Source organism: Trichomonas vaginalis, chromosome I (genome assembly GCF_026262505.1).
Source record: "Trichomonas vaginalis G3 chromosome I, whole genome shotgun sequence".
NCBI classification, from domain to species: Eukaryota; Parabasalia; order Trichomonadida; family Trichomonadidae; genus Trichomonas; species Trichomonas vaginalis.
The window spans coordinates 9873810-9901440 of NC_067203.1; the positions used below are offsets into that span (position 1 = coordinate 9873810).

At 30.6% G+C, this 27631-nt stretch overlaps 14 protein-coding genes across 14 annotated transcripts, besides 1 other annotated feature; 8 read left to right on the forward strand and 6 right to left on the reverse strand.

Moving 5' to 3' along the window:
- Nucleotides 1-8: 8 nt before the first annotated feature.
- Nucleotides 9-647, forward strand: TVAGG3_0960100 (uncharacterized protein; the record flags this gene model as incomplete). The annotated part of the gene is made up of 1 exon (XM_001319651.1): nt 9-647. The coding sequence occupies one exon, from the start codon at nt 9-11 to the stop codon at nt 645-647; it is 639 nt and encodes a 212-aa protein (XP_001319686.1).
- A 264-nt stretch (nt 648-911) lies between these two features.
- On the reverse strand, nt 912-1286 carry TVAGG3_0960110 (uncharacterized protein; the record flags this gene model as incomplete). The annotated part of the gene is made up of 1 exon (XM_001319650.1): nt 912-1286. One exon carries the CDS (start codon nt 1284-1286, stop codon nt 912-914), a length of 375 nt encoding a protein of 124 aa, XP_001319685.1.
- Nucleotides 1287-1446: 160 nt separating this feature from the next.
- On the reverse strand, nt 1447-4768 carry TVAGG3_0960120 (DNA repair/RNA processing CPSF family; the record flags this gene model as incomplete). The annotated part of the gene is made up of 1 exon (XM_001319649.1): nt 1645-4560. The coding sequence occupies one exon, from the start codon at nt 4558-4560 to the stop codon at nt 1645-1647; it is 2916 nt and encodes a 971-aa protein (XP_001319684.1).
- Nucleotides 4769-5266: 498 nt separating this feature from the next.
- On the forward strand, nt 5267-6135 carry TVAGG3_0960130 (tetratricopeptide repeat domain domain-containing protein; the record flags this gene model as incomplete). The annotated part of the gene is made up of 1 exon (XM_001319648.1): nt 5272-6033. The coding sequence occupies one exon, from the start codon at nt 5272-5274 to the stop codon at nt 6031-6033; it is 762 nt and encodes a 253-aa protein (XP_001319683.1).
- A 186-nt stretch (nt 6136-6321) lies between these two features.
- TVAGG3_0960140 (uncharacterized protein) lies at nt 6322-6935 on the reverse strand (the record flags this gene model as incomplete). Its single annotated transcript, XM_001319647.2, has 1 exon — nt 6492-6935. One exon carries the CDS (start codon nt 6933-6935, stop codon nt 6492-6494), a length of 444 nt encoding a protein of 147 aa, XP_001319682.1.
- Nucleotides 6936-7239: 304 nt separating this feature from the next.
- On the forward strand, nt 7240-7584 carry TVAGG3_0960150 (uncharacterized protein; the record flags this gene model as incomplete). The annotated part of the gene is made up of 1 exon (XM_001319646.1): nt 7240-7584. One exon carries the CDS (start codon nt 7240-7242, stop codon nt 7582-7584), a length of 345 nt encoding a protein of 114 aa, XP_001319681.1.
- A 155-nt stretch (nt 7585-7739) lies between these two features.
- TVAGG3_0960160 (uncharacterized protein) lies at nt 7740-8033 on the forward strand (the record flags this gene model as incomplete). The annotated part of the gene is made up of 1 exon (XM_001319645.1): nt 7740-8033. One exon carries the CDS (start codon nt 7740-7742, stop codon nt 8031-8033), a length of 294 nt encoding a protein of 97 aa, XP_001319680.1.
- A 534-nt stretch (nt 8034-8567) lies between these two features.
- Nucleotides 8568-11183, forward strand: TVAGG3_0960170 (cilia- and flagella-associated protein 58-related family; the record flags this gene model as incomplete). Its single annotated transcript, XM_001319644.1, has 1 exon — nt 8568-11183. The coding sequence occupies one exon, from the start codon at nt 8568-8570 to the stop codon at nt 11181-11183; it is 2616 nt and encodes an 871-aa protein (XP_001319679.1).
- A 687-nt stretch (nt 11184-11870) lies between these two features.
- TVAGG3_0960180 (protein kinase protein) lies at nt 11871-13169 on the forward strand (the record flags this gene model as incomplete). Its single annotated transcript, XM_001319643.1, has 1 exon — nt 11882-13006. One exon carries the CDS (start codon nt 11882-11884, stop codon nt 13004-13006), a length of 1125 nt encoding a protein of 374 aa, XP_001319678.1.
- Nucleotides 13170-14824: 1655 nt separating this feature from the next.
- On the reverse strand, nt 14825-15952 carry TVAGG3_0960190 (uncharacterized protein; the record flags this gene model as incomplete). The annotated part of the gene is made up of 1 exon (XM_001319642.1): nt 14873-15931. The coding sequence occupies one exon, from the start codon at nt 15929-15931 to the stop codon at nt 14873-14875; it is 1059 nt and encodes a 352-aa protein (XP_001319677.1).
- A 214-nt stretch (nt 15953-16166) lies between these two features.
- TVAGG3_0960200 (spectrin binding) lies at nt 16167-17129 on the reverse strand (the record flags this gene model as incomplete). Its single annotated transcript, XM_001319641.1, has 1 exon — nt 16167-17129. One exon carries the CDS (start codon nt 17127-17129, stop codon nt 16167-16169), a length of 963 nt encoding a protein of 320 aa, XP_001319676.1.
- Nucleotides 17130-19904: 2775 nt separating this feature from the next.
- Nucleotides 19905-20404, forward strand: TVAGG3_0960210 (uncharacterized protein; the record flags this gene model as incomplete). The annotated part of the gene is made up of 1 exon (XM_001319640.1): nt 20102-20311. The coding sequence occupies one exon, from the start codon at nt 20102-20104 to the stop codon at nt 20309-20311; it is 210 nt and encodes a 69-aa protein (XP_001319675.1).
- A 576-nt stretch (nt 20405-20980) lies between these two features.
- TVAGG3_0960220 (testis-expressed protein 10 family) lies at nt 20981-22936 on the reverse strand (the record flags this gene model as incomplete). Its single annotated transcript, XM_001319639.2, has 1 exon — nt 21056-22909. One exon carries the CDS (start codon nt 22907-22909, stop codon nt 21056-21058), a length of 1854 nt encoding a protein of 617 aa, XP_001319674.1.
- An 85-nt stretch (nt 22937-23021) lies between these two features.
- Nucleotides 23022-24604: a mobile genetic element.
- Nucleotides 24605-24816: 212 nt separating this feature from the next.
- Nucleotides 24817-27609, forward strand: TVAGG3_0960240 (cyclin-dependent kinase inhibitor 2C-related family; the record flags this gene model as incomplete). The annotated part of the gene is made up of 1 exon (XM_001319638.2): nt 25198-27522. One exon carries the CDS (start codon nt 25198-25200, stop codon nt 27520-27522), a length of 2325 nt encoding a protein of 774 aa, XP_001319673.1.
- Between the last annotated feature and the right edge of the window lie 22 nt (nt 27610-27631).

The window sequence follows — 27631 nt, forward strand, 5'->3', positions numbered from 1 at the left end:
AAAAAATAATGAGCACAACAAGCAAAAAAGAACGTTACTCGAACAATTTGCAATACACTCCAACCAAATCCGGAAACAAATCATTTTCAAGCCCAGTAAGTCAGCAAAAAAGCTTAGATCAGCTTGAATTCCAAGATGCCCAAGATCCACTTCATGATCTTGAAGTAAAGAAATATGAACTTCAGAATAAGAACATGAAACTTATTTCTGAACTTGGTGCTATAGGAGATACATCCATTCTCGAAAAGCAATTAACAATTTTAGAAAGTATATCCAGAAAAGAAAAATTACCAAGAATTGGTGCGTTTTTAGATACTAATGAACTCAAATCTTCAGGAGTTCTTGCTCAAGATGAAAGTTTGTCAAATTTACCTTCAAAAGTCAAACAATTACATAAAGAAATAGACGAAAATATAACAAAAACAAAGACTCTTAACGCAGATCTCAAAAGTAGCATTTTATCTCAAAATTCGATATACGTTTCAAAAGACGAAGACGAAAAGATACTAGAGAAGATACGTACACAATTAGACAGTCTCAAATCAGCATATACAAGAAATCAAAAAGCTCAGCTTGAAAGTTTGAAAATGGAAATTTATCTTCTTAAGACAGAACTTCAAGATTTACAAAACTCAGAAGGCAACTAATCCATTTTTTAAAATTGTATTTTATTTTTCCAAATCGAAATAATTTTTGTAAAAAATTACTGTTTTTCTTTACTAAATATATAATCATACACTTCCTATATACTACCGGCAAACATTTTGATGCAATTTTACTTTAATTCGAAAAAAATTTAATATATTGATTTAAATGTTGACAATAGAATAAAGATCTTTAATATTCTTTAGAATTTTTGAACAGATAAAAATATAATAAATAAATACAGTAAGAAAACAGATATGAGTAGATTATTCGTCATCTTCCTCTTGAGTTTGAGTCTTATCTACCTTCTTTTGGTTGGAACAATGTGGGAATATGCAAATCCAGAAGACTGCAGTAATAAGAGCAACAAGAGCTGCAAATACAGCCAATCCAATTCTTGCGCCCATTGGTAAAGGTTCTTGTGATTCAATATGGCATTTCATATCGAATTTAAAAGTCCATATAGTACATGTCGCATTTGTTGGTCCATCAGATGTTCCGACAAGACAAGAGTTTGAATCTGAACACCAGCCGCAGCTTTTATCTTTTCCTAATCCGAGGCATGTTTCGCAATTTGATGAAAAGTTTGGGCATTCTTCGCTACGAGCAAAAATCGGAGCTAATGCTAGCAGATAAAACATCTAAATTTTTATTTGTAAAGTTCGATGAAGATCATCTTCATTATTTCAAAAGAATGCTAGATTTAGTGAAGACAATAGAGGGCAATTATTTTTTTGTCAAAAATTATCCAAAAACTCATAATTTCAAAACGTTCAATATTTTCTCAAAGGTTTCTCAACCGTTGTGAGTGATTTTTATTTTTAATTATGAATTGACCATAAACACATGGTTTTTAAAATCTATTGGCAAAGATTGAGAAATGAAATATCGAAATTAATACAGAAATAACAAAAAACTCCATGTCATCAAAGAGAATATTGTCTCATATAAAAAATAAGATACGCTTTGTTTCATAATAAAAAATAAACATATTATATTTTATGAAATTTGTTTGAGAAGACCTTTAATCCTCTCTTTTGTAGTTCCAGCGGCTTCAAGTATGTCAGGCATATTCAAAGCGATCAAAATATTATCAGCATCAATAATGCAATCCTGCTGTGGCCACAAGAAATTCACATCAGGAATTCTGTTATCGATAAATGTTAATCCTGCATCATCAATTCTCTGAGATACTCTCTTTACTTCCATGAAGTCATCTCTCATAGTGAACAATCCGATTCCTCCACCTTCCGTTCCGTACAAAGCATTTTTACCAAACTTTGCGAATGATATCACTCTTGAATCAGTCTGGAAAACTCCAATTGGCTCCAAAACACCAAATTCATATAAACCATAGATATGTATCACAGAGTTGTAATCAGCAGCGAAAATAAACTGTCCATTATTACTTACACCTATTGTAGATACTCCATGGCAATATGAAATTCTATGTGTTTCAGCCAATCTCCTTGTACAATCCAAGATAGAAATACTTTGATTGGAATCAGCGACAACAACAAATCTGTTATAGCAAACATTCAAAGCTGTTGTCAATGCAAATGATCTTGCAGTTGCTATCCTTTCTAACTCACTATCACTTCCATTTTCCTTTAAAGTGAACTGTTCAATATAAGTTCTATTTGCAATAATGATGAAATCCATTACAAAACAAGCAGCTGTTGGCAAACTTTCCATTGTTCGCTTGCAAACTAATGACAAAGATGAATCTAATAAGAAAACATCGTTGTCATCTGTTCCCACAAGCAAATACTCTTTTTCACCAACTTTTATCACTTCCATCAATGAAATAGAATGAAGAGCAACGAATTCTTCATTTTCTTTCATGTTTTTATATGTTTTGATTGTTGTATCGCCAATTCTAACAACATAAATAGGAATCATCGTTTTATCTTCATGCATAATAGCAGAATTCACGATATTATCAATTGTCAAGATTGGTTTCGATGAACCACTTGGACTTTCTGAATTTAACAGTTTCAGTTCATTTCTATTCAATGAAACAAAATTATCTCCGACACAAACAATGTCTGTGCATGGATCTGTTCCAAGGAAAACTCTTTCTTTTGAACTGATCAGTGTAGGTGGTTTTCCACTGCAAACAAAACCACCTTGTGAAAGATTTGGTTTCAAAACAACTGAATTTTCACCAATGGATTCGAAAGAAACTCCTCTGTTATTTACAACAACAAGTTTTCCTTCTGTTGTTCCTAAATAAACAGAATTCTCGTTGTTCTTGTTCTTCATCATTTCTATGGAAGTAAATCCATAAATAGTGTCAAGATTTGTTGAAAAAGTGACATTAAAGAAATCATCGTAAATTGTCAAATTTTTGGACATTGTCAATATACATGTTTCAGCGCTATCAGTGTAAACTAACAATATCTGGGAGTCAACTTCTTTGTAATGCAATTGCTTGAAAGAAGGGATTTCAATTGCAACAAACTCTTTGCCATAACATAATATACAAACATCATTTTGACAACAAGCCGCTGTTATCTCAAAATTGAATGACATTGAATTTTGAGAGAGAATTGAAACTTCTTTATTTGTGACTTGTATTGGACCAGACTTTGATTCGCCGAAGAAGACCGTGTTTTTATTGGAAATAAAGTGTTCTGGGTTGGCCATTTCAAATCCTTTGTCATCAACAGATAAAATAACTGATGAATTAAGATATGATAGGCAAATATATTGATTTGAAGAGAATAATGAGAGACAATTACCTATGTCCATCTTAAAAGCTGTTCTGCATTGAATTGTCTTCTCAAATAATCTGATTGAATCATTTGAGATATAAATACTGTCATCATTGATTGATATACTTCGTACTGGTCCTGAAATAGGGAATGTCGCTTGTATTTCCATGCGACATGATGATTCGTCGCGATCAAAACTATATGAAATTAAATCAGTGAAAGGAGAGGAAACAATTATAGAATTATTCATATATATGATTGATCCTGCAACTGCTTTTGTCTGTAAAAGCCTCTCCATTCGAGGTCTTCCTTCAACTGGAAAAGATGCAGCGCAAATGCAGCCTTCTGCATCAAGAATGAGATATAAATCGTCAATGAGATGTGTTGCCGATATTGATATTGTAGAAACGAATGTCGAAAGATGTTCACATTTTAATGGAAGACCAATTGGTGCTGTAATTCGATGAATTCCATCACTGGTTGAAATCATAAGAGAAGCTTCGACTTCTGGATGCAATGGAATAATCGAATAAGCATCAGGTGGAAGCGGTAAATCAAATTCTTCAAGTAATTCAGTACCAACTATTTTACAAACATGTAATTCACGATTATTTGTTTTAGAATCTGTAAGTATTGCAAGACGTGCTGAAACAACTGTTGGACCCATGAATGCAAGGTCAACAATGTTCGTATATGTAACTGGAACTGCAAACATTGGTTTATTACGTGGTATGATGTGAATTAAGCCTGAAAAGATGCTGAGTGCGATGTAATCAGGATGTGTAGCATAAGCAAACTGCTTTTCTTTTAATCGAATTGATTCAGTTATTCTCGGATTGCTTCCAGTTGATCCTAGTTCGAATGGTGATGAGATAGGAAGAATTCTTCTCGTTGCTAAAATTAATCCTTGTTTAGTTATTGACTCGTATTTTGTTAATTCAGGTAATTGAAAGATAAACCAGTTTAAATTTCGAAGTAATATGAATATTTCTGGATTTCTACCGGAAAATGCCGTGATTAATGCTATTGGTGTTTTAAACGGATACGAATCTAAAATTTCAAGATTTACAGGATCCATTATATGCAAAGTTGACCCTTGGGCAACAGCCAGTGCTGGACGACCATTGTTTGCGTTGTTTAATATACACATTCCTTGAATAATGGTATCATGCTGAAGAGAGCGATGTACAATATTCATAGGAATGATTAACCATCAAAGTAGAATTATGATACATATGGCATATAAATAGTGAATAATAGTCGAACGGCCAGGAATACGCATGATTTATGGCAAATTTTGATATATAATTTCGATATTGGTATATTGTAGCAACATTCATACAATCATTTTCTAACTGTAAAAATATAAATGTGGTAAGAATTATAATGGAAATGATTTGTGATTTAAATTTATCGTTCTTTAACTCATTTTTAAGATCTAAGAGTTATAAATTATAACAGAAATACTAATGTCAGTTTTAATAATCAGTTATAGAGACAGTCAAAGCAAGATATAAATAAACGATATAATTGTTTAACTTATAACATGAATATGATGATTCAAATGCTATACTATTATCAATGTGGTTTATTGTATTAAGACTAGCTTAAAATAGTCAGCAACATAAAAATATCAAAGAATAATGTTGCCTATGTGCTTTTAATGGATAATATATATTACTACTAACAAGTCTATATAAAACATTCTGATTATGTACTTGATATATATAGCTTCAAACCAAATGATATTAATACAGAAGGTACTAAATGATTTTAAGATGCTGAAAGGGTTCTATTACTTTCTTAGGTTATGCGATCATTTGCATGCTTGTAAAAATCACAGTTAAAAGTGTTTGAGATGGTTTTAGAGCTAAAATCTTTGTAAAATTTAATCAAAAAAGTAACAAGAATGTTAGAAGCTGGAGATAAAATTGCAACAACAGATGGAATTCAAGGTTTATTTAGAATGGGAGAAGTTTTACAGAAGAAAGGCGATTTAGATTATGCTATTGAAAAATACAAGCAAGTAATAACGGATTCTGAAAAAATTGTTGCAATTAATCCCGATTCGAACTTTGAATTACGATGGGCTGCATTATCTTTAGGAAATATATGTGACATATACGAATTAAAAGAAGATTGGGGATTAGCTTTAGCTTATCGTAATTTGCAAAACGATTTTTTGCAACTAATGACTAAACAAAATAACACAAAACAAGAAAGTGATGAAGAAGAGGATGATATGGATGAAGCTTTTGCTCAAATAACTACTAAAGGCTCAAGTTTTATTTCGTTATTTAAAAAAGCACATGAAATATTCGAAATGGCAACTCAAAAACCAGATGAAACCCCACAAGAAATGCTAGACAGGATTAACAAACAAATTAAAAAACAAGAAGATGAAGAATACAATAATGCTGTTAAAAAACTTATGGAAATCACAAGGAAAAACGAAGAAATCGCAAATAAGCCATTAATAGTGAAAATGAAAGATTGGTGCTATGATCATCCTTATTGGCTTTTATTCTTCACAATTTTATCACTATTCCTTGCAGCCGTTGTAATACGCATTATTAACATTTATAAAGTTGATATCAATAAGTATAAACAGCGAAATGCTGAATTTAATGCAAAAATGGCAAAAGTTATGCAAAATCGTCCAGAACTTTAGGAAAAACTAATAAATATAAGACCGGCCAGTATAGTTAATATCGCTATTGCTGCATTGAACTCAATAATGTTCTTGCTTACCATTGTTAGTGAATTTATAGCACATAATATATGCAATTGATTTGTTTATTTGATAATAAAGTATTCGATTAACTTTGTTATGATAAATCTTTAAAAGTAAATTTGATAAAAATTTATCTTTTTCGATAGCTTTTATTTCCTGTGGAGAAAGATTTACTCCATCTAAGAATAGACATAAACATAATACTGAGAAGCAAAATCAAATCGATGAAAAAATCGAGAGTAATATCTCAAAATTTTTATTAAGTATGGGAAAAGGCTTGACTAAATTGCTTGATGCACAATGGTGACTAGAAATATGTATTCCAAAAAATTCAATTTTCAAACTATGGAAACGAAATTTTTTATAATAACCACAATTTAGTAAAACAAACCACTCTAATCTTTTACATTACCAACACTTGCATCTGGGTCAAACGCTTCATCCTTGTAAGCAGGTCCATTGATATGGATTGGGTGCTGATTAGCAGCCTTGAATGTACAATCGACAATCATGATATCTGGGAACTTAGCGAGGCAGTTTGACTCGCCCTTTAATATCATACCATCGAAATTTGTGAAGTATAATCTGCGGAAATTGAGGACTGATGGCTGTACACCTTGGAGAAGGTTAACAAGCGGTTTTCTGAAGTATCTTCCAACGATTGGCTCTAACTCTTTTTGGCCTTTAACTGTTAAATTTCTGGATTGGCGAGCTGTAATGAAATCTGAAAGAACTGGAGGCTGGAAGAGAGACTTATCATTATCATAGTTTACTTCTGTCTCGTTGCTCTGTTCTTCACTTCTAATATTCTTGGTAAATAAGAAGAAGAGAACAAACATAAAAAGTGAAAAAAAATTGAGACTTTTCTGAGATTTTGTAAACAATTTACATTGAAAATTAAAACAATCAATAAGAAATCATGTGATAGAATGAAATTTAAAAATGTATATCTTAGTATTACTTTTTTACATTGCTTATTTTCCAAAATTCCAGAAATTTATCTAAAATTTATCAAAATTATTGAAATTTTCCATCAAAATCGCATCCCCTATTAGTCCTATGGATATTACATTCGATTTTTCATAATATTATTAGATTTGAAGACATCATCTTTCTAACTAAAGCGTACGTTAAGAAATAAAGATGAATCGTTCTGATGCAGAGGTTGCTGAATTAATGGCTTGGCGTAGGGAGCACCATTTATGCGCCGATAGGGAAGCAACTGCAGGTATTACTATGGAATATATCGAACGCGAACCAAAGAATTTTCATTTTTTCAACTACGACCCAACGTTGGGCCCAACTGATTTATCAAATGTCAGTCTAAAGCGTGATGAAAATCAGGATACTGCCGTATTTTCTATTCCTCTTTCCTTCACCGAATCTTCTAAAACTAAATACATTAGCCATGGTAGAAGCGAATTGGGATTAGATCTCCAATCAGTTCTTACACCACATAATGGCACAATATATCCACTTGTAAAATGAAATCATCAGATCCAATCATCAAGAGATTTCTGCTTGGCTAGGCGCTATTTTGATTAACCACACATTATCATGTTTGTTTTATAAATAAATCATTTATATTTTTACTATGTTTGGTTTGTTTGGGGGCTGTAAAGAAACACCCCCTGAATTTCATAATGACAAAGAAATCTGTTGTTTATACAGACTCAACTCGTGGAAGAGGCGATTTTGACGAAGGATTTCCACAAATTGAACGCATTAACTTTGTTGCTAGTGATGCAACAGAAAAAGCTAAAGCTAAAGCCCTTGAACAAGAAATAGAAAGAGAAAGAGCCATAAAAAAGCACGCTGAAGAGAGAGCTCAAAAGGAAAGAGTTGCTGCATTTAAGAAAATCGTTAGGAAGCGCGTTCACAAAACTCAGCAACCAGAAAAAGCAACACGCGCATCTTCAAGTGCAGTTCCTAATTAAGATCAAATGTTTGATAACTCCAAATAACTTTTATTGGAAAATTATCAATCCTTCCAATTTTCATATCCGATATTTTTTTATACAAAACAATTACAATAATATATGGGCTAGAAATATATTACAATTGCTTCATTTTATCATTGCGGTATAATTAGAGCATATTTATTTTACATTTTAATCTGGAGTAAAAGAAATCTATTACGTGTATGTTTTAATTGTAAAGAAACATATTTCATCCATTGTTTGTTATTATTTGTAGGAATGAATTATTGATTTTTTTTATAATGATATTTAATGTCATATTTTCGGATTAATTCTATTTCCAAATTACTACCCATTGGGCAGATAATTAAAATATAAGTAAACAATACGAGATTTGTTCAAGATTTCAAATAAAATGAGTATGGACTGAAGAAAATCAAAAATTTTGAATGTAAAAATGATTCCTTATGCAATAAATAGTATGTTTTCATGGATTATGGGTATAAATTTTTAGAAAATCAAATTGAAAGAAAAAAATTCGTTTATTGAAATATGAGTGATAAATCTTCTTCAATCACTGATGCTCAGCAGCATCTTGCTGAGTTCAGTCAAACTACATTTACAGACCTTCAACACGATTTTCATGAATTGAATCACGAAATTCCTCAAGATTCACCACTTGAAACTTATCGTCACGAATATGCAAAACTTTTCGGAATCTTACAGAAATCTATGACAAACCAAGCAAGATACATCGAAAAATGCAGAGTTTTAGAATCAGAAATCACTGGTAATAATTCGAAAGTTAAAACTGTCTCGAAGTTAGCAGAAGAAGACTCTAAATCTATCGCGAATCTTAATGATGATCGTGATAAGAAGCAGAATGCGTTAAATCAATCGAAAGAATCATTACGTGCAGCGATGGAGCAAAATCAAATCGTTTCTAGTAGGATTACAGAGCTTGAAAACAAGCTTGAAGAGTGTGTTGCTGCAGAAAGAAGTAAGAAAGACTACTTAAAACAACTCAAAAACAGAAGATCAGAATTAAAGAAAGAACATGATGAATTAACACAGCAAATACCTCAGTATCAAGAAAACAACAAGCAAACAAGCGAGAAATTAGAACAAAAGGATCGTGAAATCGAAGAAACGCTTAACGACTTAAAACGTATTGAAGATATGGTCGCTGCTAAACGTCTTGAAGAGCAGAAAGAGAGACAGACACTTATGATGCTTGAAAGAGATCGTGATGCTACAAGAGTTCGTCTTCAAGAAGCCAGACAAAAAACAAAAGATCGAAGTGCAGAAGTTCAAGCCAAACAAGAAGAATCCAGGAATCTTACAAAGAAAGTCCAAGATCTCAAGCGTCGTTTCGAAAGTGCTAAGGTTGAAAAACAAGATATGGCTGACAAATGCACAAAATTACAAAAAGATTTAGAATCATTACAAGGAATCATCACCTCTCTTGAGAAAGAAATATCAGATAGCCGTGAAATACTCAACCAGAAGCAAAAGGAAACAGACCAACTTCAACAAGTCTGTCAAAAGAAAGAACAAGAAAGAGAAAACGTTGAAATCAGAAAACAAGCATTGCAAGATCAATTTGGAGCATTAAGAAAAGAAGCAGATGCAGTGAAGATCGATATCAACAATTCACAAGCACAACTAGATGAATTGAGAAGAAAATGCGAATTCACGCGAAAACAAATTGATACAGCAAATCGCGAAGAAAACTCAAAGATAAAGAAAGATCAAACAGAGAAACAGAAGCTCAGTAAAGCAGAAACTGTTCTTCAGATGTACAAGAACCAATCATCAAATATCGAATGCGAAATCGCCATCATTAAATCGCATCTCCAAGAAACACAAAAGAAAATCTTTTCCATTGAAAAAGACAGAGAAAGATATTCAGAAGAATTATCACAAGCAACATCACAATATCTTCATGCACAAGACATCTTAAAAGACATTGACAACAAAGTGCAAATGAAGAATAAAGAGATTGTTGAAGCCGACAAAAAAGTCAGACAACAACAAACATTGTATGAACAAGTAAGAAGTGAAAGAGAAAGTGCTTCAAAGAAAGTTAAGGATGTAAGAGCAGAAATAGAACAATTGGATCATGAATTCACAAGAATGAAGAACGCTATTGACCAGCATAAAGATGATATAAGACGTAAAGAAGCTGAAAAGATCAAAGATAAGAAATCTTTGAACGATGTTATTGAAAAGGATCAAAAATTAAGAGCACAACTAACAGCAATCCAAATCAAGACAACAACATCACAGAGATCAATTTCATCTCATGAAGGTGAAATCTCCAAACTCGAGAAAGCCATCAAAGATGCTGAAATTCAACTCGGCATTGAACAGAAGAAATTGGCAGATGTAAAGAAGGAAAGAGATTACATGTCAAATGAAAATGTAAAAAGAGAATTAGAAATCAAGGAAGTTGGCCAGAAATTAGACATCTTGAGGAACCAATTAAGAAGAGGAGAGAAAGATTTCAACCTCAAAGAACAAGATGTATCAAGAATAAGACGCCAAATTCAAGACAGCCAAGATCAATTAACAAATCTTTCTCAATTCGATATTCAATTGAAAGAAAAGAGAGATGAAATCCATTTCTTGCAGAAAGAATTGTTGCAATTGAAGGCTGAAAGAGCTGCAATGGAAGAAGAACTTAAGATCCCTATTAATATTCATAGATGGACATTATTGGAATCATCAGATCCCCAGAGATTTGAAGCTCTCAAGAGATATCAAGAATTGCAAGCAACTTTAGTCGAAAAGACAAAACAAGTTGCGGATTTGCAAGATAAAATCAAAGAAGAAGAGTCAAGATATACAGAGCTATGTGCTCAAGTTAGAAGAAAACCAGGTGTCGAAGTTCAGCAAACAGTTGATGAATATAAACAGAGTACAAAGAGTGAAGCTTACAGTTTAGAGAAGCTCACACAACGATTAGAAATGGCTAGAGATGATGTTAAAGAGTTTAGAAAGGAATTAGGAGAAGCTGAACAAGAGTTGCTTCAACAGAGGAATAAATGGATTGCTCAGAAGAAGAAGGATATTAAGAGAAGAAGAGAACTCCAAGAACAAGAAGCAATGTGCAAAGAGCTCGGAATTTCTTCATTATCAACTAATCTTGATCAATTTAACTTGTAAATTATATATATTTTTATTCTCGAAATATTTTTTTTAATTTATTGAAAAGTTCAATTTCTACTAATATATTTGATTGACATGCTTCGGTAACAAATGCTACAGAGCAACATTAATAACTCTCATTAGGTTATAATAAATTTGAAGAAATAATATCATGCTAATAAATTAAGTTTATACTATTCTTGATATTTCCTTCAATTCCCTGATCCTAGAACAAAGAAAAAACAGATAATATCCTTAATAGCTTTGAAAATAATGATCAAAAAAATCCTAATTAAGATGTGATGAGTAAATTCCCTAAAAACAGACTCAAAATCACCACATCATCAATAAAATTACCAGCGAACAAGGAACAATATACACTCGTTCATTGCCAAGTTGCTCTCAGAAATTCGAAATTTAACGTTTCCAAAATGGGAGGGTTCAAATTATCTGACGGGTTCAAATTGGGTTTTGAGGGGATTTGTAAATTCTATCGTACTCATTTGTGAGAATTGGAGGTTTTTTACATTAAAAATTTTTTGCCATTGTGTCAAAAATAAAGTAGCCGATAACCAAAATGGCTCAAAGGGATTTTATTGTTTTCGTGTGCATTTGAAAATTTATCATTAGATCGGCATCTGAACCCGTCAGCAATTTTTGAACCCGAAAAATTTGGAAACGCTATGTAAAATTACGACATCTAAAATTTTTGGTTGATGTCCAAGGGAGAAACTAACCAAACTCATTATGACAAATTGATGGAGATTTTTACAGGATATAATGATGTCTACAATGCTTTGTACAGGCTGAAAACAAATGACGAAGAAAAATTAAACGCAATTTTCAAAAAAATCAAACAAAACCTGATTGACTCTTATAAAATTCCGCCTGATGTGATTATCAATGATATATCCGAACTTTCAGTTTATAACAACCGCTTCATGAAGTCATATTTAGCAATAGCCAAACAAATTGTTGACGAATACCATCTAATTCAGGTCAACCAAATCACAAAAGTTTTTAATTACCTTTTCTACAAAGAATACAATATAGTATTGAATGAAAATGGGAGAAAATTTTTTAACGATTTTGAAGATTCTCGTTATTCATCTGATATTCACGAACAAAAGACAATTCACAGATCTATTATGGATGATGACAAAATATCATTGATAAATTTTACAGAAGGAGAAGGATTTGATAAAAATCAAAAATTAAAAAGTGATTTATATCCATATGCATATAAAGGTCTTTCGTTACTTGAATTATGTTGTTATCATGGATCTGTTGATTGTTTTAAGTTTTTAAGAACGAAATTTCAATCAGAAATCACTCCAGATTGTCTTCGTTATTCGTTTTTGGGTGGAAATCCAGACATTATGAATGAATGCTTGAAAGTACAAAAGCCAGATAATGAATGCATGGAATATGCTATAATATCACACAATATTGATTTTGTCACATTTTTGACGAATGAACACAACATAAAAATTGATATAGAATTGTGCTCTAAATACAGTAATCTTCAATCATTTTTAGTATACTTGGATCAAACAAATGACATTAACACATGTTTTGTTTATTCTCCGAATTTCCATATTTCATTACTTTTAGAATACTTTATTTCAAATGGTGCAGATATCAATGCTGAAAACAAATATGGATTGACCCCTCTTCATCAGGCAGCCATGAATAATAACAAAGAAACTACAGAAATTCTTATTTCAAATGGTGCAGATATCAATGCTAAAGACAAATATGGATTGACCCCTCTTAATATAGCATCCATCAATAATAACAAAGAAATAGTAGAAATCCTTAATTCAAACAAGACAAAATAAGCAGTTTCCTTGTTATTCAATGCAAATAAATTTGAATAGAAAGTTCATTCAACATAACATATACAGGGATATGGCCATGAAGTTCTTATTATTGAAAGCCGAGTCCTAATTTTTATTTTTTATTTATTATTTTTTTCCTTTTTGTCGTAAAAATACGGAAAATACATCAATAGAGACAATCGAAAGTGATTTTGTGAATAGTTAGCAATTTGATAGGTCTGATTATGCCCATAATCAAGAAAGACTTTGAGTATGAACCTATAATGTACATGTATATACATGAATTTGCAACTTGTTTTTAGTATGATATTACAACTAGTATAATAGCAATTGCTTTTAACATGCTTCGCGACTGAAAATAACGCAATAAAAATACCAATTTTCAATTCTTATCAAGAATTTGTTAATACAACAATGATCATATCAACAAAGTTCAGACTTTCATTTTTAATTTTATGTGAATAAACTAACACCCGAAAACACAACAATATCATCTAAATAAGGAAGTTATATATTAGAAACTCATTGATCAAAATATGAATCACAATTTGAGATATAAGAAATTTCAAAAGTAAACATTTTATTTAGAGTACCCGAAATAAGTTGTAGACAACGAAAAAAGCTGTAGACATCTTTATACAGAGGGTTTGGATAAGGACTTTAATGAGAGAATATGTTGCCTATATTGGCAAGAACATATTGATTTGATATTCTGAGATACTATCCAATTTTGTGTGATCTCAATGCAATCTTAACTTTAAATATAGATTTTAATATAATATATTGTAGTATTATAAATGGCAAAGTCTATAGACCTATTTTAGCATAATTAATATATCAAAATCCTATTTGAGAAGTAAATATTTAATCAAAAATTGAAAGTTGATGAAAATAAGAAAAATTGCTTTATTAGTAATTAACAATATGTTTTAATAAGGAATTAAAGAAATTCTAAATATAGCCGTTTAATATTTTTATTGCCGTTTAAAATTATTCATTTTTCATCTGTGTCGAGGTCTGCGGTTGAGCACCACCAGTATCATTATCACTGACTCAATTACTTTGTTAGCAATGACGGTTCAGCTGATTGCAAAGAATTGTTGGTTTCCTTCGTTCATTTACGAAGATTGTCACTCCTGTTCCATCCAGTTTTCCATTCCTGATGCATATGCATCCAAGGTTTATGAATGAGCCAGAGCTGTAAACTCATGCATCTCTAGTCATTCATACAAATGCAAATTTTTTCTTGGTTAATAACTGCAAGAAGTACTTAAACTAGGTATCAAAGCATATTTAGCGAATTAATTACAAAAAGGAATATTAAATTATACCTACATAAGCACAAAAATTAAAATTATTAAATTTTATTCCATCTTAAAATGGATTTGTAAATTAATAAAGATTGATCCTTAGTTAAATTAATGTGATAAACTAGTTTTATTAGTATTTAAAGATTTTTTTTGCAAATCTTGATATGATATTGAAGGTTTTTTGCTAAAACATGAATTTGGCATGTATTATGATACTTTATGCTGTTTACAATCATTTGGCTTTAACAAATCCTCCGTCTACAACTTATTTCGGCGTCTACAACTTATTTCGGGTACTCTATATGTTACTTATTTTAACAAGAATCACGCACATAATAGTTAGATAATATATAGTTTCATCTCTGATACTCATTGGAAAATAGTCGCAATTATACTGCTGCATATTAATAGAGTTGAATGGCAATTATCCAAATATTGGTCGAATTTAAGTACAAAACATCTTATATGTTTACAATTATTATTAACAAAATATAAAAAAATAACAATAAATTCCGATTTGGTGATATAAAAAAACAGCAAACCACCATATCTTATCTTATCCAAAGCGAATGATGTGTTTCAATTTTCCGATTTCGCTCTTCAAGCTATCATTCTCTTCTCTAGCTTCGAAAAGTAGTTTTTCTTTCTGTTTCAAGTCTCTCTTTCTATTCGCCAGTTCCTGGTTAAGTTTTTCTCTTTCGCTTAAGTTATTTTCTGGGAGATAAGTATTTAATTTAATTCCCCCAGCTCCACGAACTAAATCTGCTTCTAGAGCTGTCTGTCTGAGGTTTGACGTATGATCTGCTTCACGTCTCTTTTTAAGTCTTTGTAATCTCTTGTTTTTAAGTGTTACTTCTCGAAGTCTTTGTTGTTCATCTGCTCTTTGCGCATTTCGTTCTTCGCTGAGCTGGCGCTTTGTTTCTTCGTATTCCTTTTGACAATCTGATAGTTTTTGACGCCTTTGTTGAACTGAGAGTTCATGTTTGCGATCAAGATCTTCTATTAAATTAATACATTGCTGTAATTTCGCCTTTGAACTACGTAAGTTGCGCATTCTATCTTCAGTTCGTATTACTAGTGTTTCTCTAAGCTCATCAATGACACCACGATCAACATCAGCTACTTGATCAAATGTTCCACTCGAAGCATCTTCTCTTTGAGTTTTTGCTTCCTCGAGAGCTTCCTGTAGACTTTGAAGAAGAGTTCTAACGTTATCTAATTCATTTTCAATAGCTGCATTCTCTTCTGAAGATTTTTCTTTGCTTTGAATGCCGACTTTATCCAAGCATTCTTGAAATTCCTTTTGCAATTCAGCAACTTGAGCAGCTTGGAATTCTTGTAATTGTTGAACATCTTGCAGATGACTAACATGAATTTGTGATAATTTTGATTCGTAGTCAATTTTTCGTTTTTCGACAAGAGATGCCTGATATTCTTTAACTTGCTCTATTTGATCATTGATTTTAGAACAATTCTTCTGTGTTTCGATGATTTTTGATTTAATGTTTACTAAATGATCTGATAATCGATTAATTTCTTCATCCTGTAATTTAAGCTTCTGTTGGATTCGGAATTGAAACTCCTGTATCTGTCTATCAAGAGCAGGAGAACTCATTTTTTTATTAATTAAAAAAATTCTAAACTGATTATCTGTCACTTTTTATTTTTGAAAATTGAAAAAAAAATCATTATTGTATACTGAATATGATAACAATCATGACATAAACAAAAGTTCATATCGACATTTGAAGGATAGATTGAGTGTTTAGTAGATTCGAAGTTTATATATTTCTTTATTTTGAAATAGAAATGATAGTTAATTTTTATAATTTTCAGACTTTTTTTTCAATTTAAACTATGAGACATCCTCTATTTATATTACTACCGCAGCCACCATAGCGATGATAATAGCAATGATTCAATAAAACTTCAACATCTTTTGAATTGTATATTTTGGCGAGAGTTAATGAATCAAATCCGTTATCGAAGACTCTTTCTATATCACAGTTTGCTTTAATCAGTACTTTAGCAGTTTTGTATGAATTTTTCATTGCAGCGATTGCAATTGGTGTATATCCATGGATTGCTGGTCTGTTTACATCAAATCCTGAACTAATCAAAACTTTTGCTACATCTGGAGAATTGAAATACGCGCATAAAGTTAATGCATTGGCTCCATCAGACGCTGTATCATATAAATCTATATTACTACAAGATAAAAGCACACGTGCTACTTTATATGTATTATTCATTGCCGAAAACATTAGTGCATTTATTTGATCATCACATTTCGCATTTACGTTTACTCCTCTATTAATTAATTGCTTAGCCAATTCAAAATTTCCATGAATTGCGCAATGCATCAGTAAAGTTTCATTTTTGGAGTTTTTGATATCCAAATTGATGTCTTGTATTAAAAAATAATCAGTAAGAATTGGAATATTAACTTTGGCTATTAAAAATATTGCTTCATTAGAATTTCTTGCTGACAATTTTTTGAAAAACATCTCAAAATTGAGGGAACTGATACAGCTTTCCCATGAATAGCTTAGTGAAGGATACTTTTCACAGAAAAAGGAAACAATATCGTTATGGTGAGTTGAAACAGCACTTTCAATGCATTTGTTATCTGGATCTATGTCCAAATAATTAATGCAAATGGAAATTATAGAAATGTTTCCTCCAATAAAGGCCTCCCTAAGAATTTCTTCAGAAAGGTTGGCAATTTCAATATCTTTTAGGTCGCAATACTTGAGTATTTCTTTAAAACATTCTAATGAACCAACTTTTGCTGCAAAATGTAATAGTTTCATACAATTATTTGTATTTAATCCATCTAGTAATGAATCAACATCATCATTTAACACATATCGAAGATTTATATCTTCTGGAAAAATTTGAAAAAGTTTTCCCATAGAATACTGTTGAAAATATGGATAATTCCATTTTATATTGTATTTTCGAATAATGATTGCACCAAGGATGCTTCCATTTGAAAACACAGCGAGATTAATTTGAAATTTGATAGTTCGGTGTATGGAAGCAAAAATAGTCGAGAATCCTAATAATCTGCTTAATATCAACAAGCATGTCATGAAGCTTTTTGTCAGAATGAATTAAATAAAGTGTAATAATCTGTAGGGTGAATGTATAAACATGCAACAATTCTTTAGGTAAGAAATCAAATTTGATATAATATAATTTCGGGACTCAGTTGGCTAGGCTTGCCCTTTGGGCAAGCCTAGCCAACTTCGGCAAAATAAATATATTATGATTATAGGAAATGAGTTTATACAAATAAATTTAATTGTGAGTGATTAATATTATATTTTAAAGATTATTATGTAAAGTATAAGATAGACTTTTAGCTAAATCGAAGTAATTTAGAGAACAATTTGAGATTTTAGAAATTTTTCAAATGAAATATTGAAAGCAAAGAATTTATTAAGAATTTGTTGTGAAATGAATACACTTGGGTAAGATATTAGATTGGCGTGATAATTGACAAAATTGGAGCTGAAATTTGGTTCACAAATGAAGAATAGGTCTAAGCTATATCAAAAAATTGTAATATATTTGAAAATCTAATAGTTTTATTTAGTAATTTGATATCGATGCGATCATAGATATTGATTTGAGTATTAAATTCGAAATTTTGTAATTTATAATGATATTTAGGAGCTGTAAAGCTAAAGACTAATTAAGTATATGATAACAAAGAACTTGCTAGAGATTAAAATCTAAAATTTTAGAATTTTTAAAATTAAATTGAAACTACATGAACATATTAAGAATCTTTTAAAGTACACTGGCACTCCAATAAGTCATTAGTTCAATGTGATGCATTAGAAGTTTGATTGAAAAGTCTGGTTAAGAAATGATGAAAATGTGAAATGAAAATGTAGCATTTCTCTCAATTTTTCAGACACTTTTTGCCTATCGTTTTCGAAGTGGCGCTTCGCGCCGCTAATAAAATTTTGAGAACAACTTTAGTTGTTTGTTCGGCAAAATTATTTTAACGAATTACGATTCATAATTTGTTGTAACATAATAATCTCTAATTGATTTTTGACTTTTGATAATAAATTATTAATAAATATTTTGAAAAGTCATTTTCTTCGCTATTTGATTGGCGCTTTGCGCCAATCAAATAGCTCAGATTAAGAATATGATATTATTTCAAATATGATGAAAATTTTTGAGTGAAAACTATCAAAAATAAGTCTTAAAAAAATACATTTTTAGAAATGATTTTTGATTCTTAATCATTTTATGTTTCAGCAACAGACAATCACTATATATATCATCTATCGGCGCTACGCGCCGATAGATGGAGGATAATATTATTTTTTAGAAAGCCTTGAAGTTTTCTGGAGCATTCGCGGAATTTTGACTCATCTGCATTAATTAGTATGTTTAACGTATTAGTGATTGACTTAATTTCGTCTGAACCGCTTATTTTGCTTAGCATCAAAATCAGATGGTAAATTTTTTTTTGCATGGAAAAAAAATATTAAATCAGCAATTGTATCTTTGCTTCATTAATTTTTTTACTTATTCAGCTGCTTTTCATGGACATGTTGTCCGGATATAAGATTATTTTTTCTTTGATTCTGAAATTACTAGGAGAATTATAAATTTACTGTTTAATCAATTTGAAATTAGTATTATTTTCACAGATTTTTGTCTGTTCATCAATTTTTTGTCTAAATTTATTTGAATTTAGGATTAAATACCATTACAAAACTTGCTGAGCAATTAAAAGATGGGTGCAATGCGTGATTTATCAGATAAATTACTGTTATTGTAATAAAATGCAAAATTTGGAGAATTGATCAAAAATGAACAAGAAAAGACATTATCCATTTTAAAAGCAGCAAAATCAATAAAGATTTATACAATAAGTTTGCAATTGGATTTAAAATATACAATTTTCTTCTGCATTTAATTGAATTTTCGTAAATAACAAAATATTTCACCATACTTGGAATATATTGTGCAATTCACGATCTCTACATCACTATATAATCTATTTTTATATCATAAGTGCAGCCGATTCTTAATTTTGAATGAACTCTCAATCTATAGTGAGCATTAGGTGAGCACAGCTAGTCATCTGATTAATTTGATAAGAAACTCCCTATAGCACAATGCCTATATACTGCACAGAGTATATAATGAACCTATTTCCATTGACCAAAAATGAATTTTCCTACAACAAAAAAGGATAATAAAATTCTCAATTTGCCAATAATATTGTTTTATATCTTCAACATCACGCAGGTGCCATCTATGAGATCCTTTCCTTCCAGCTTGAACTCAGTGGCGAACTAAACTCATTAAATTCTTAAACAAAAATATTTATAAGACTTGGGATGTATTTTTTTCCAAATAATTATTCCGAAAAGTTTCTGACATGTTTTTATGAACTTTACAATATACCGTTGAAAATATATTTTTTGTTTGGCTTTTCCACTCTTAAACAGAATTGTTGTACTATGCCTACTCATTAGTAATATACTCACAATTATTTTTTGAATTGTGGGAATTTTTGGTCACCACTTTTTGCCATCAAATGAATGATCAATGAAAAATGATAACTGGGCAAAATTCTTCAGACGCACATATAGAAGGAACGTTTGGAAATTTTGTGCCCTATCCAAATCAATTAATCGAAACTCCAACTCTAGATTTCAAGCATATACCTCCATTATTGAAGCCAACGGGAGTTCATCAAGTCTCAGATAATAATACTAAAAGTTCCGATGAGTCAAATTTTTCAAAAATGCATGACAACAACTCCAATCATGATATCAATTCCTATCAACAGTCATTTATGAACAAACCATATGAGCAAGAAAGAGAACTTCGAGAACATCTAGAAATGATCACTTCTAAACTGGAAAACATGTCTGATCGAATCTCGACTATTAATAAAAGTATTTTGTTTGTTACCAAAAGGCTTGACGACTTAGAATCAAAGATCGGTCAATAGATATTGCGTAAAAATTGTTTATATTTTATATCAAATTTTTTATTTGTTGATATTTGGCGTTAATATACTCCAGATACGATATTAATTTCAAACAATTAGTACAATCATCCAATACTCAAGCATAGAAATAAACCAAAAAATTATTTTTCTATATCCATTAAGGGAATACAAAAATCTAATACATACTTTAACACATTTCCTTTAAAAATTCAGAGTACTAGTATACGCCCTATTTTTATTATAGCAGAGCGAAATGATTAATCTTAATGCAAATAGACACATCTCTATCAATTGAGATCTCGATCATCATTTTCATAAATGCTAATAATTGAGAGAATTTCCTCATTCTGAGGAATATCCAGAAAATCAATTTTTATTTGAAATTTAAAAGATATATATGTTCCTAATTACTTGATACATACTATAAGTGTCAATTATATAGTGCAGGGGCAATAATCTGAATTTTTGTAATCATTTCGACTAAATTTTTAGTCATAATTTCATTTTTCCAAAATAGAACTCCATTCTAATTATTATCACATCGTTGTATACTATATTTGCTAGGATATATAGATAAAACACAAGCTTTGAAATATAATAATTTTTTATAAGGTAAACATTGTACTATCTTGTCCATCATGAAAAATTATATTTTGATGACAGAATAAGAGCTTTATTGCCTAGAAAAATATTAAATTAAAAAATTAATCTCTATTTTATATAATAAAAATAATAAAAATAAAATTACTTGAGTTGCCAAGTTGCTAAATCAAGCTTTGTCAGCAATTTCTTTTCATCAGCATCACGGGCATATCCGATCATGAACTCCATTGCTCTTGTAATGACTTTTCGGAGTTCAGGACGTTTAGTTCCGAGTGAATAAAGGAATGAAATAATGAAATTGAGTTTAGATCTTCTTCCTGTTCCAATTGCTTGTGCGATTGACTCAGCGACATTCAAAGGAACAAAATAAGTATCATCAGATTCTTTCTTTGTCAATAAATCGACTAATTTCATGAAGAAGTCCTTCTCAAAGTTGTTGCAAGAAGCAATAAGCATAACAATGTAATTTTGTCTCTCTTTTTCTTTCTCTGAGACTACTAATTGTCTTATTTGCTCTTCGTTCATCTCCTCTTCTTCCTCTTCAACTGTTTCTTCTTGTGCTGTTTCAACAGTAAATTTAATTTTGTTTTCTTTGTTTTCTTCGACATTTTTAGTTTCTTCTTGCTGTTTCTCTTCTTTTGGTGGTTGTTCTTCTTCTTTTTGTTCGACTTGGATTGGAACTTTTCTGACCAATTTCTTCTCAATTAAATTGAACAAGTCTGTTTGGTAATTTTCTGGCTTGTTCTCAATTTCGATCAATTTGGAAAGAACTTTCTTTGACGGATGTTCCTCGTTAATATAATAATTTATGAGTTGGGTGAATGCAATAGGCTGCATTTCTCGAGATATCTTGATGTTGCAAAGCGAAAGAGGGTCAACATCATCAAGACAATTTGATGTTGGTTCTCCACCAACGATTGCAAGCAAAGTACCTGATCCAGGATAATCCTTAAGGAATGAGCGAACGTTATCTATTTGTTCTGGATCAATTGCCAAAAATTCTGCGACAATTGTGTTTCTTTGAGCGCTAACTTTCTCAAATGGCCATCCACATGCGATAACGAAGTCAACAAATGGTTTGATTTGGTCAATATGGTTCAAAAGATTGAGTTCTGTTAAGAAACGACATATTTCGATTAATGCACCGTGTCCTTCATCGTATTGAATCTTTGGTAAGATATTAATAAGCTCTGTAATTAAGTCTTCGATGGTGGCAAGTATGTCTTGAGTCAAAATACAGCTACTTGAGAATCTTTTTGAAAATGTAGCGTTATCACGTGTAAAAAGCATTGGGAAGTTGAGTGGTTGTGGGTAATCTGAGGGTAAATATTTCTTTTTAGAACCGAAAATGTGAATAATCTTTGTCATTGGCTTAATCATTTGAATAAAAACTTTTGGATTAGGTGATGACTTAATTAACTGCGGGAATATTTGGAATAAAGGATATATAGGTTGTAAATTATGCAGTGTTGAGACTTTTTCTAGAAGCAAGGCAGATAAATTTTTGCTAATTTCGCTATTTGCAACAGAAAAAACTGCAATGTATCTGCAAATGATTGGAACTGATGGAAGCATGATATCGTTGAAACGGTTGAAGATAGTTTGCAGAAGATTTTGGGTTGATTTTCGAACTTCTTCAGAAGAAGAATTAAATTTCCTCATAATTGCAGAAATGATTGTTCCTGAGTTCTGTACGAACAACCCTGGCGATTTTGTAATGATATTTTGGATTCCGGAAAATCCTTGAATGATTTTCTTTTCTGTATCATGATTTGCCATGTTAAGAAGGTTATTTAGCTGCTCAATTGTTGGACCTTCGCTGACAACTTCTGTATTTTCGAATCTTGCATCTCTTAATAATTTAATCTTAGCTGTTCTAAAATCAATTTTAGTGTGGCTAAGATGCTGATGCTTTCCCCTGCCGAGAGTGCTCTTTCTCCTCTTAAAATCTCCTTCCTTCCTCTTGGAGCTCTTGTTGAGGTTAACTTTCGGCATTTAGAGGAGACATTTCATAATTTTTCTCAGTGACTAGTGGGTTTTAAGCAAATTTAATTTTGAAAATATATTATAAATTATATTTTCTTACAAATACTAAATGAAAAATACCAAAGGTACATTCACTATTTTTGACAAAATTTTAAATTTTCATGGGGTTGTAAATCTTATAATAACTAGATGAATAAGGAATGAATCCCAGTATAATGTGCATCATTATATTAAACACTATATATAAGGCTAATGATTCTATTAACACTTATGAAGATCTATAGTATTTTAGCAGATAAATTTGATAATTTCCAAAACTCTTATATTTCAAAATTAAAGTGTGCGAATGCATTTAAATGAGAGCAAAAATAGATTGATGCTGTTAAAACTAGGTGTTAATTTGCAATTATTTCGCATCACAAGAACTACCCAGTAAATTCGGCTATCTTTCTTTGCAATTATTCTCCATTATACATATAATATAATGGTTAGGGTTTGAAGAAAAGTTACTAGAGAATTATTGACTTTTGAAATAATGCAGAATTTTACTTGAAGAAATCATTAATTTATGAGTTCCAAATTGCTAAGCATGACGAAGGATCATTAAATTTGCTACAATTAAATACACTTATTGCAGAATTAAGATTTTTGAAATTAAAAGTTTGAAATATTGCCTTTTTGAATAAAAATTTAAATTTTATTATATAATCATGATAATATCTTATAGAAATTAAAAGAAAATATTTTAAACCATTCAAATATTTTGAATGTCTTATCAATTTAAAATATTAAAAGATAGCTTGATTTTATCATCATTAGTTGTTATCAAAGTTTTCTTCTTTTGATGAACAACAGTAAATGATTTGTTAATTACTTGTCTTCCTTTTTCGCAGCAAAATCGAAAGTTATGATGATAATCTTGCTGTCAATTTTGAAACTCTCTGATTTACAAGTAAGCATTCCTTTGGAAAAGCAGTCCTATTCTGTTTTCAAGATATTTTAAAGCCTCCATTTCATACAATGCGCAGATCTATTCGAAATTGCAAGAACTCTCAAGAAAAATGCAGCAGCAAAGAAGATTCCATAGTTTCTAGCATCAAAAATTTACAACCTTAATACAACAGTTAAAGAGAAGCTCGAAAAGAAAATATTTAACCATAAAGCTGGAAACCATTCGATATCTACTATTGGATCTAATAAAAAGTTAATTATAACATATTTAACATGCTATTTGTTGACTTTGTTCCATTATATTACCATATATATCTTTTTGAAATCTAAAATATTTTTACGATTTTAACCATGTGTTGTTGAAACCATATATCAATCTTAGCTAAAGTATAGTTTATGAGTCTGTCACCATCTAACGTATGAATTTTCAAAAATGTCAAATATGTTCATTTTTTCTGTAGATTCAGCCATAATTTCACGTTGTTATACTATTCAACTATTATTTAATATTTTTATCGATTTAAATATATGATGAGATGCTTAGTTCTCCTGGAAATCGATTTTTAATAGCAATTTTAACTTTCCAAAAAAATTCAAAAATAAAAATCCCTCTCAATTTTCTAAGTTTTATAACTCGCCAAATCTCTAGCCAAATTTTTTTGGCCCGTATAAATATTGTTAGGCACTATATAGGGATGCTATTTATCCTATTTTCATCCCATTTTACTGTTATCGCCTAGTGAATGTACCTTTAAAATACCTACCATAAAAAAAAAAAACAAGCATATCATGTTTCTAATTGTCCGAATGAGTTAATAAGGTTTTATGATCTATTGTGTGAAGATACAAACTTACTACAATTCTGTAGTCCACAAAATCAACTTGGTTATAATATAATTTCTAACCTCAGGTGGCTACGTTTGCCCTTCGGGCATGCATGCTACCTTCGGCAAAATAAACATATATCGATTATAGGAAAAGCGTTTATTCATATATTTCATTTTAGATCTTTTGCCCGAACCTCTCAAATTTGGCAATGTTTCGCCCAAAAGCCCTCATAATTTGTGAGAATTGAGAGCTCTATCGATCTTTCACCCAAGTTTTGTCCAAAATATTAATGACCACACTTTTTTTACTGTAAATTCATAATGTAAAAAGTGTGGGCACAACGTAGCACTTCATAGCTACGGTATCTGATATTGCCTTAATTATTTTTGGAAAAATCCTGGATTTTTCAAATTGTAAAAAAAAAAATTGAATTGTGGAAAAAAAATTTGAACTGTGGAAAAAAATCGAATTGTAAATAAAATGAGTGTAGTAGCAATTGCTAGATTTTTTTTTTCATTATGAGTTCTGACTCTTCAAAACAATATGCGGATTTTATAGGGGCGCTTGAAAAGCTCTTCCACATAAAATCTAATGGACCTATCGAAGATATGTGCAGTATAATTACAAATACTTTGATTTCGAAGTATCAACTTTCAATCAATCAACTTACAAAGTTAATTCATGGGGCAATTAGATACAATTATGCATCTGGAGCGAATTACGTCAAAATACTCGAACAGATCGGGGCTGACCTAACCGGAGTTTCCGATTACCATTTTGAAAAGGAGGGTTCGATTAAATTTATAGTTATGCATGATCAAATTGATAAGTTCAAGGAATACTTAACTCAAAATTCAATATCTGGTGATATTTTTCTCGAAATTCCTAATTTCAGGTACAATGCTTATCACGATGATGGATATTATGCAGATTTATCACTAATTGAAGCATGTGCCTACTTTGGATCTGTTAACATTTTTTATTTCTTGATTTCGAATCAAATCAGTAAAATAACTAAAAGATGTCTTTGCTACTCAGTAATTGGAGGAAATCAAGACATCATCAATGAATGCTTGAAAGAAAATAAAATGGATATTGATTGTCTCAGAAGCATTATAAGATCACACAATCACGAATTGCTTGAATATGTTTTAGATAGAGAGATATTCGAGCTTGATGATTTATACGGTGAGGTTTTGAAATCGGGAAAAGAAGAGAATTGTATGGGAGATGTAAAGTATAAACCTGTATATAAAGATATCATCAGATATCAAAACCTTAATGCTGTATTTCTTCTATTCAAAAGGAACAAATATTACATCTTTCCATGGGGTGCAGCATTTCCGCAAACAATAGATATTTTCAAAAACAATACATTTTCTAACAAATATAATCACACTAAATGTGGAATTATTCATTTTGCATGTAAATCGAAAAATTCTGATATTTGCAGATTATTACTTGAGTCATACAATCAAATTATGGTCAACAATAATGAAGGAAATGATGAATGTATTTCACAGGGTATAGATATTAATGAAAAAGATGATGATGGACAAACTGCACTTCATATTGCAGCACGTAAGAATAGTAAAGAAATAACAGAACTTTTTATTTCACATGGTGCAAATATCAATGAAAAAGATAGTGATGGAAAAACCGCTATTCATTTTGCAGCAATACATAATAGTAAAGAAACAGCCGAACTTCTTATTTCACATGATATAAATATCAATGAAAAAGATAGTGATGGAAAAACCGCTATTCATTTTGCAGCAATACATAATAGTAAAGAAACAGCCGAACTTCTTATTTCACATGATATAAATATCAATGAAAAAGATAGTGATGGAAAAACCGCTATTCATTTTGCAGCAATACATAATAGTAAAGAAACAGCCGAACTTCTTATTTCACATGATATAAATATCAATGAAAAAGATAGTGATGGAAAAACCGCTATTCATTTTGCAGCAATACATAATAGTAAAGAAACAGCCGAACTTCTTATTTCACATGATATAAATATCAATGAAAAAGATAGTGATGGAAAAACCGCTATTCATTTTGCAGCAATACATAATAGTAAAGAAACAGCCGAACTTCTTATTTCACATGATATAAATATCAATGAAAAAGATAGTGATGGAAAAACCGCTATTCATTTTGCAGCAATACATAATAGTAAAGAAACAGCCGAACTTCTTATTTCACATGATATAAATATCAATGAAAAAGATAGTGATGGAAAAACCGCTATTCATTTTGCAGCAATACATAATAGTAAAGAAACAGCCGAACTTCTTATTTCACATGATATAAATATCAATGAAAAAGATGAATGTGGATACACAGCTCTTCATATTGCAGTACATGGAAATAATAAAGAAATCATTGAACTTCTTATTTCACATGATATAAATATCAATGAAAAAGATAATGATGGACAAAACGCACTTCATACTGCAGCAATTAATAATAGTAAAGAAACAGCCGAACTTCTTATTTCACATGGTATAAATATCAATGAAAAAGATAATGATGGACAAAACGCACTTCATATTGCAGCAAGTAATGATAGTAAAGAAACAGCCGAACTTCTTATTTCACATGATATAAATATCAATGAAACAAATGATGATGGACAAACCGCACTTCATTTTGCAGCAATACATAATAGTAAAGAAACAGCCGAACTTCTTATTTCGCATGGTATAAATATCAATGAAAAAGATAATGATGGGAAAACAGCACTTCATTATTCAATGGAAAATTGTAAAGAAATAAAAGAACTTCTTATTTCACATGGTGCAAACACCAATGAAATAAGAAAATTCTATTAAATAATCAACATCTGATTATTGACTTTGTTCCTCATCTGACAAAGGCTATAATGAAATATTTAAAACAATCTTTTAATTATTCGGCTGATAATATGCATCTCATTTTTAA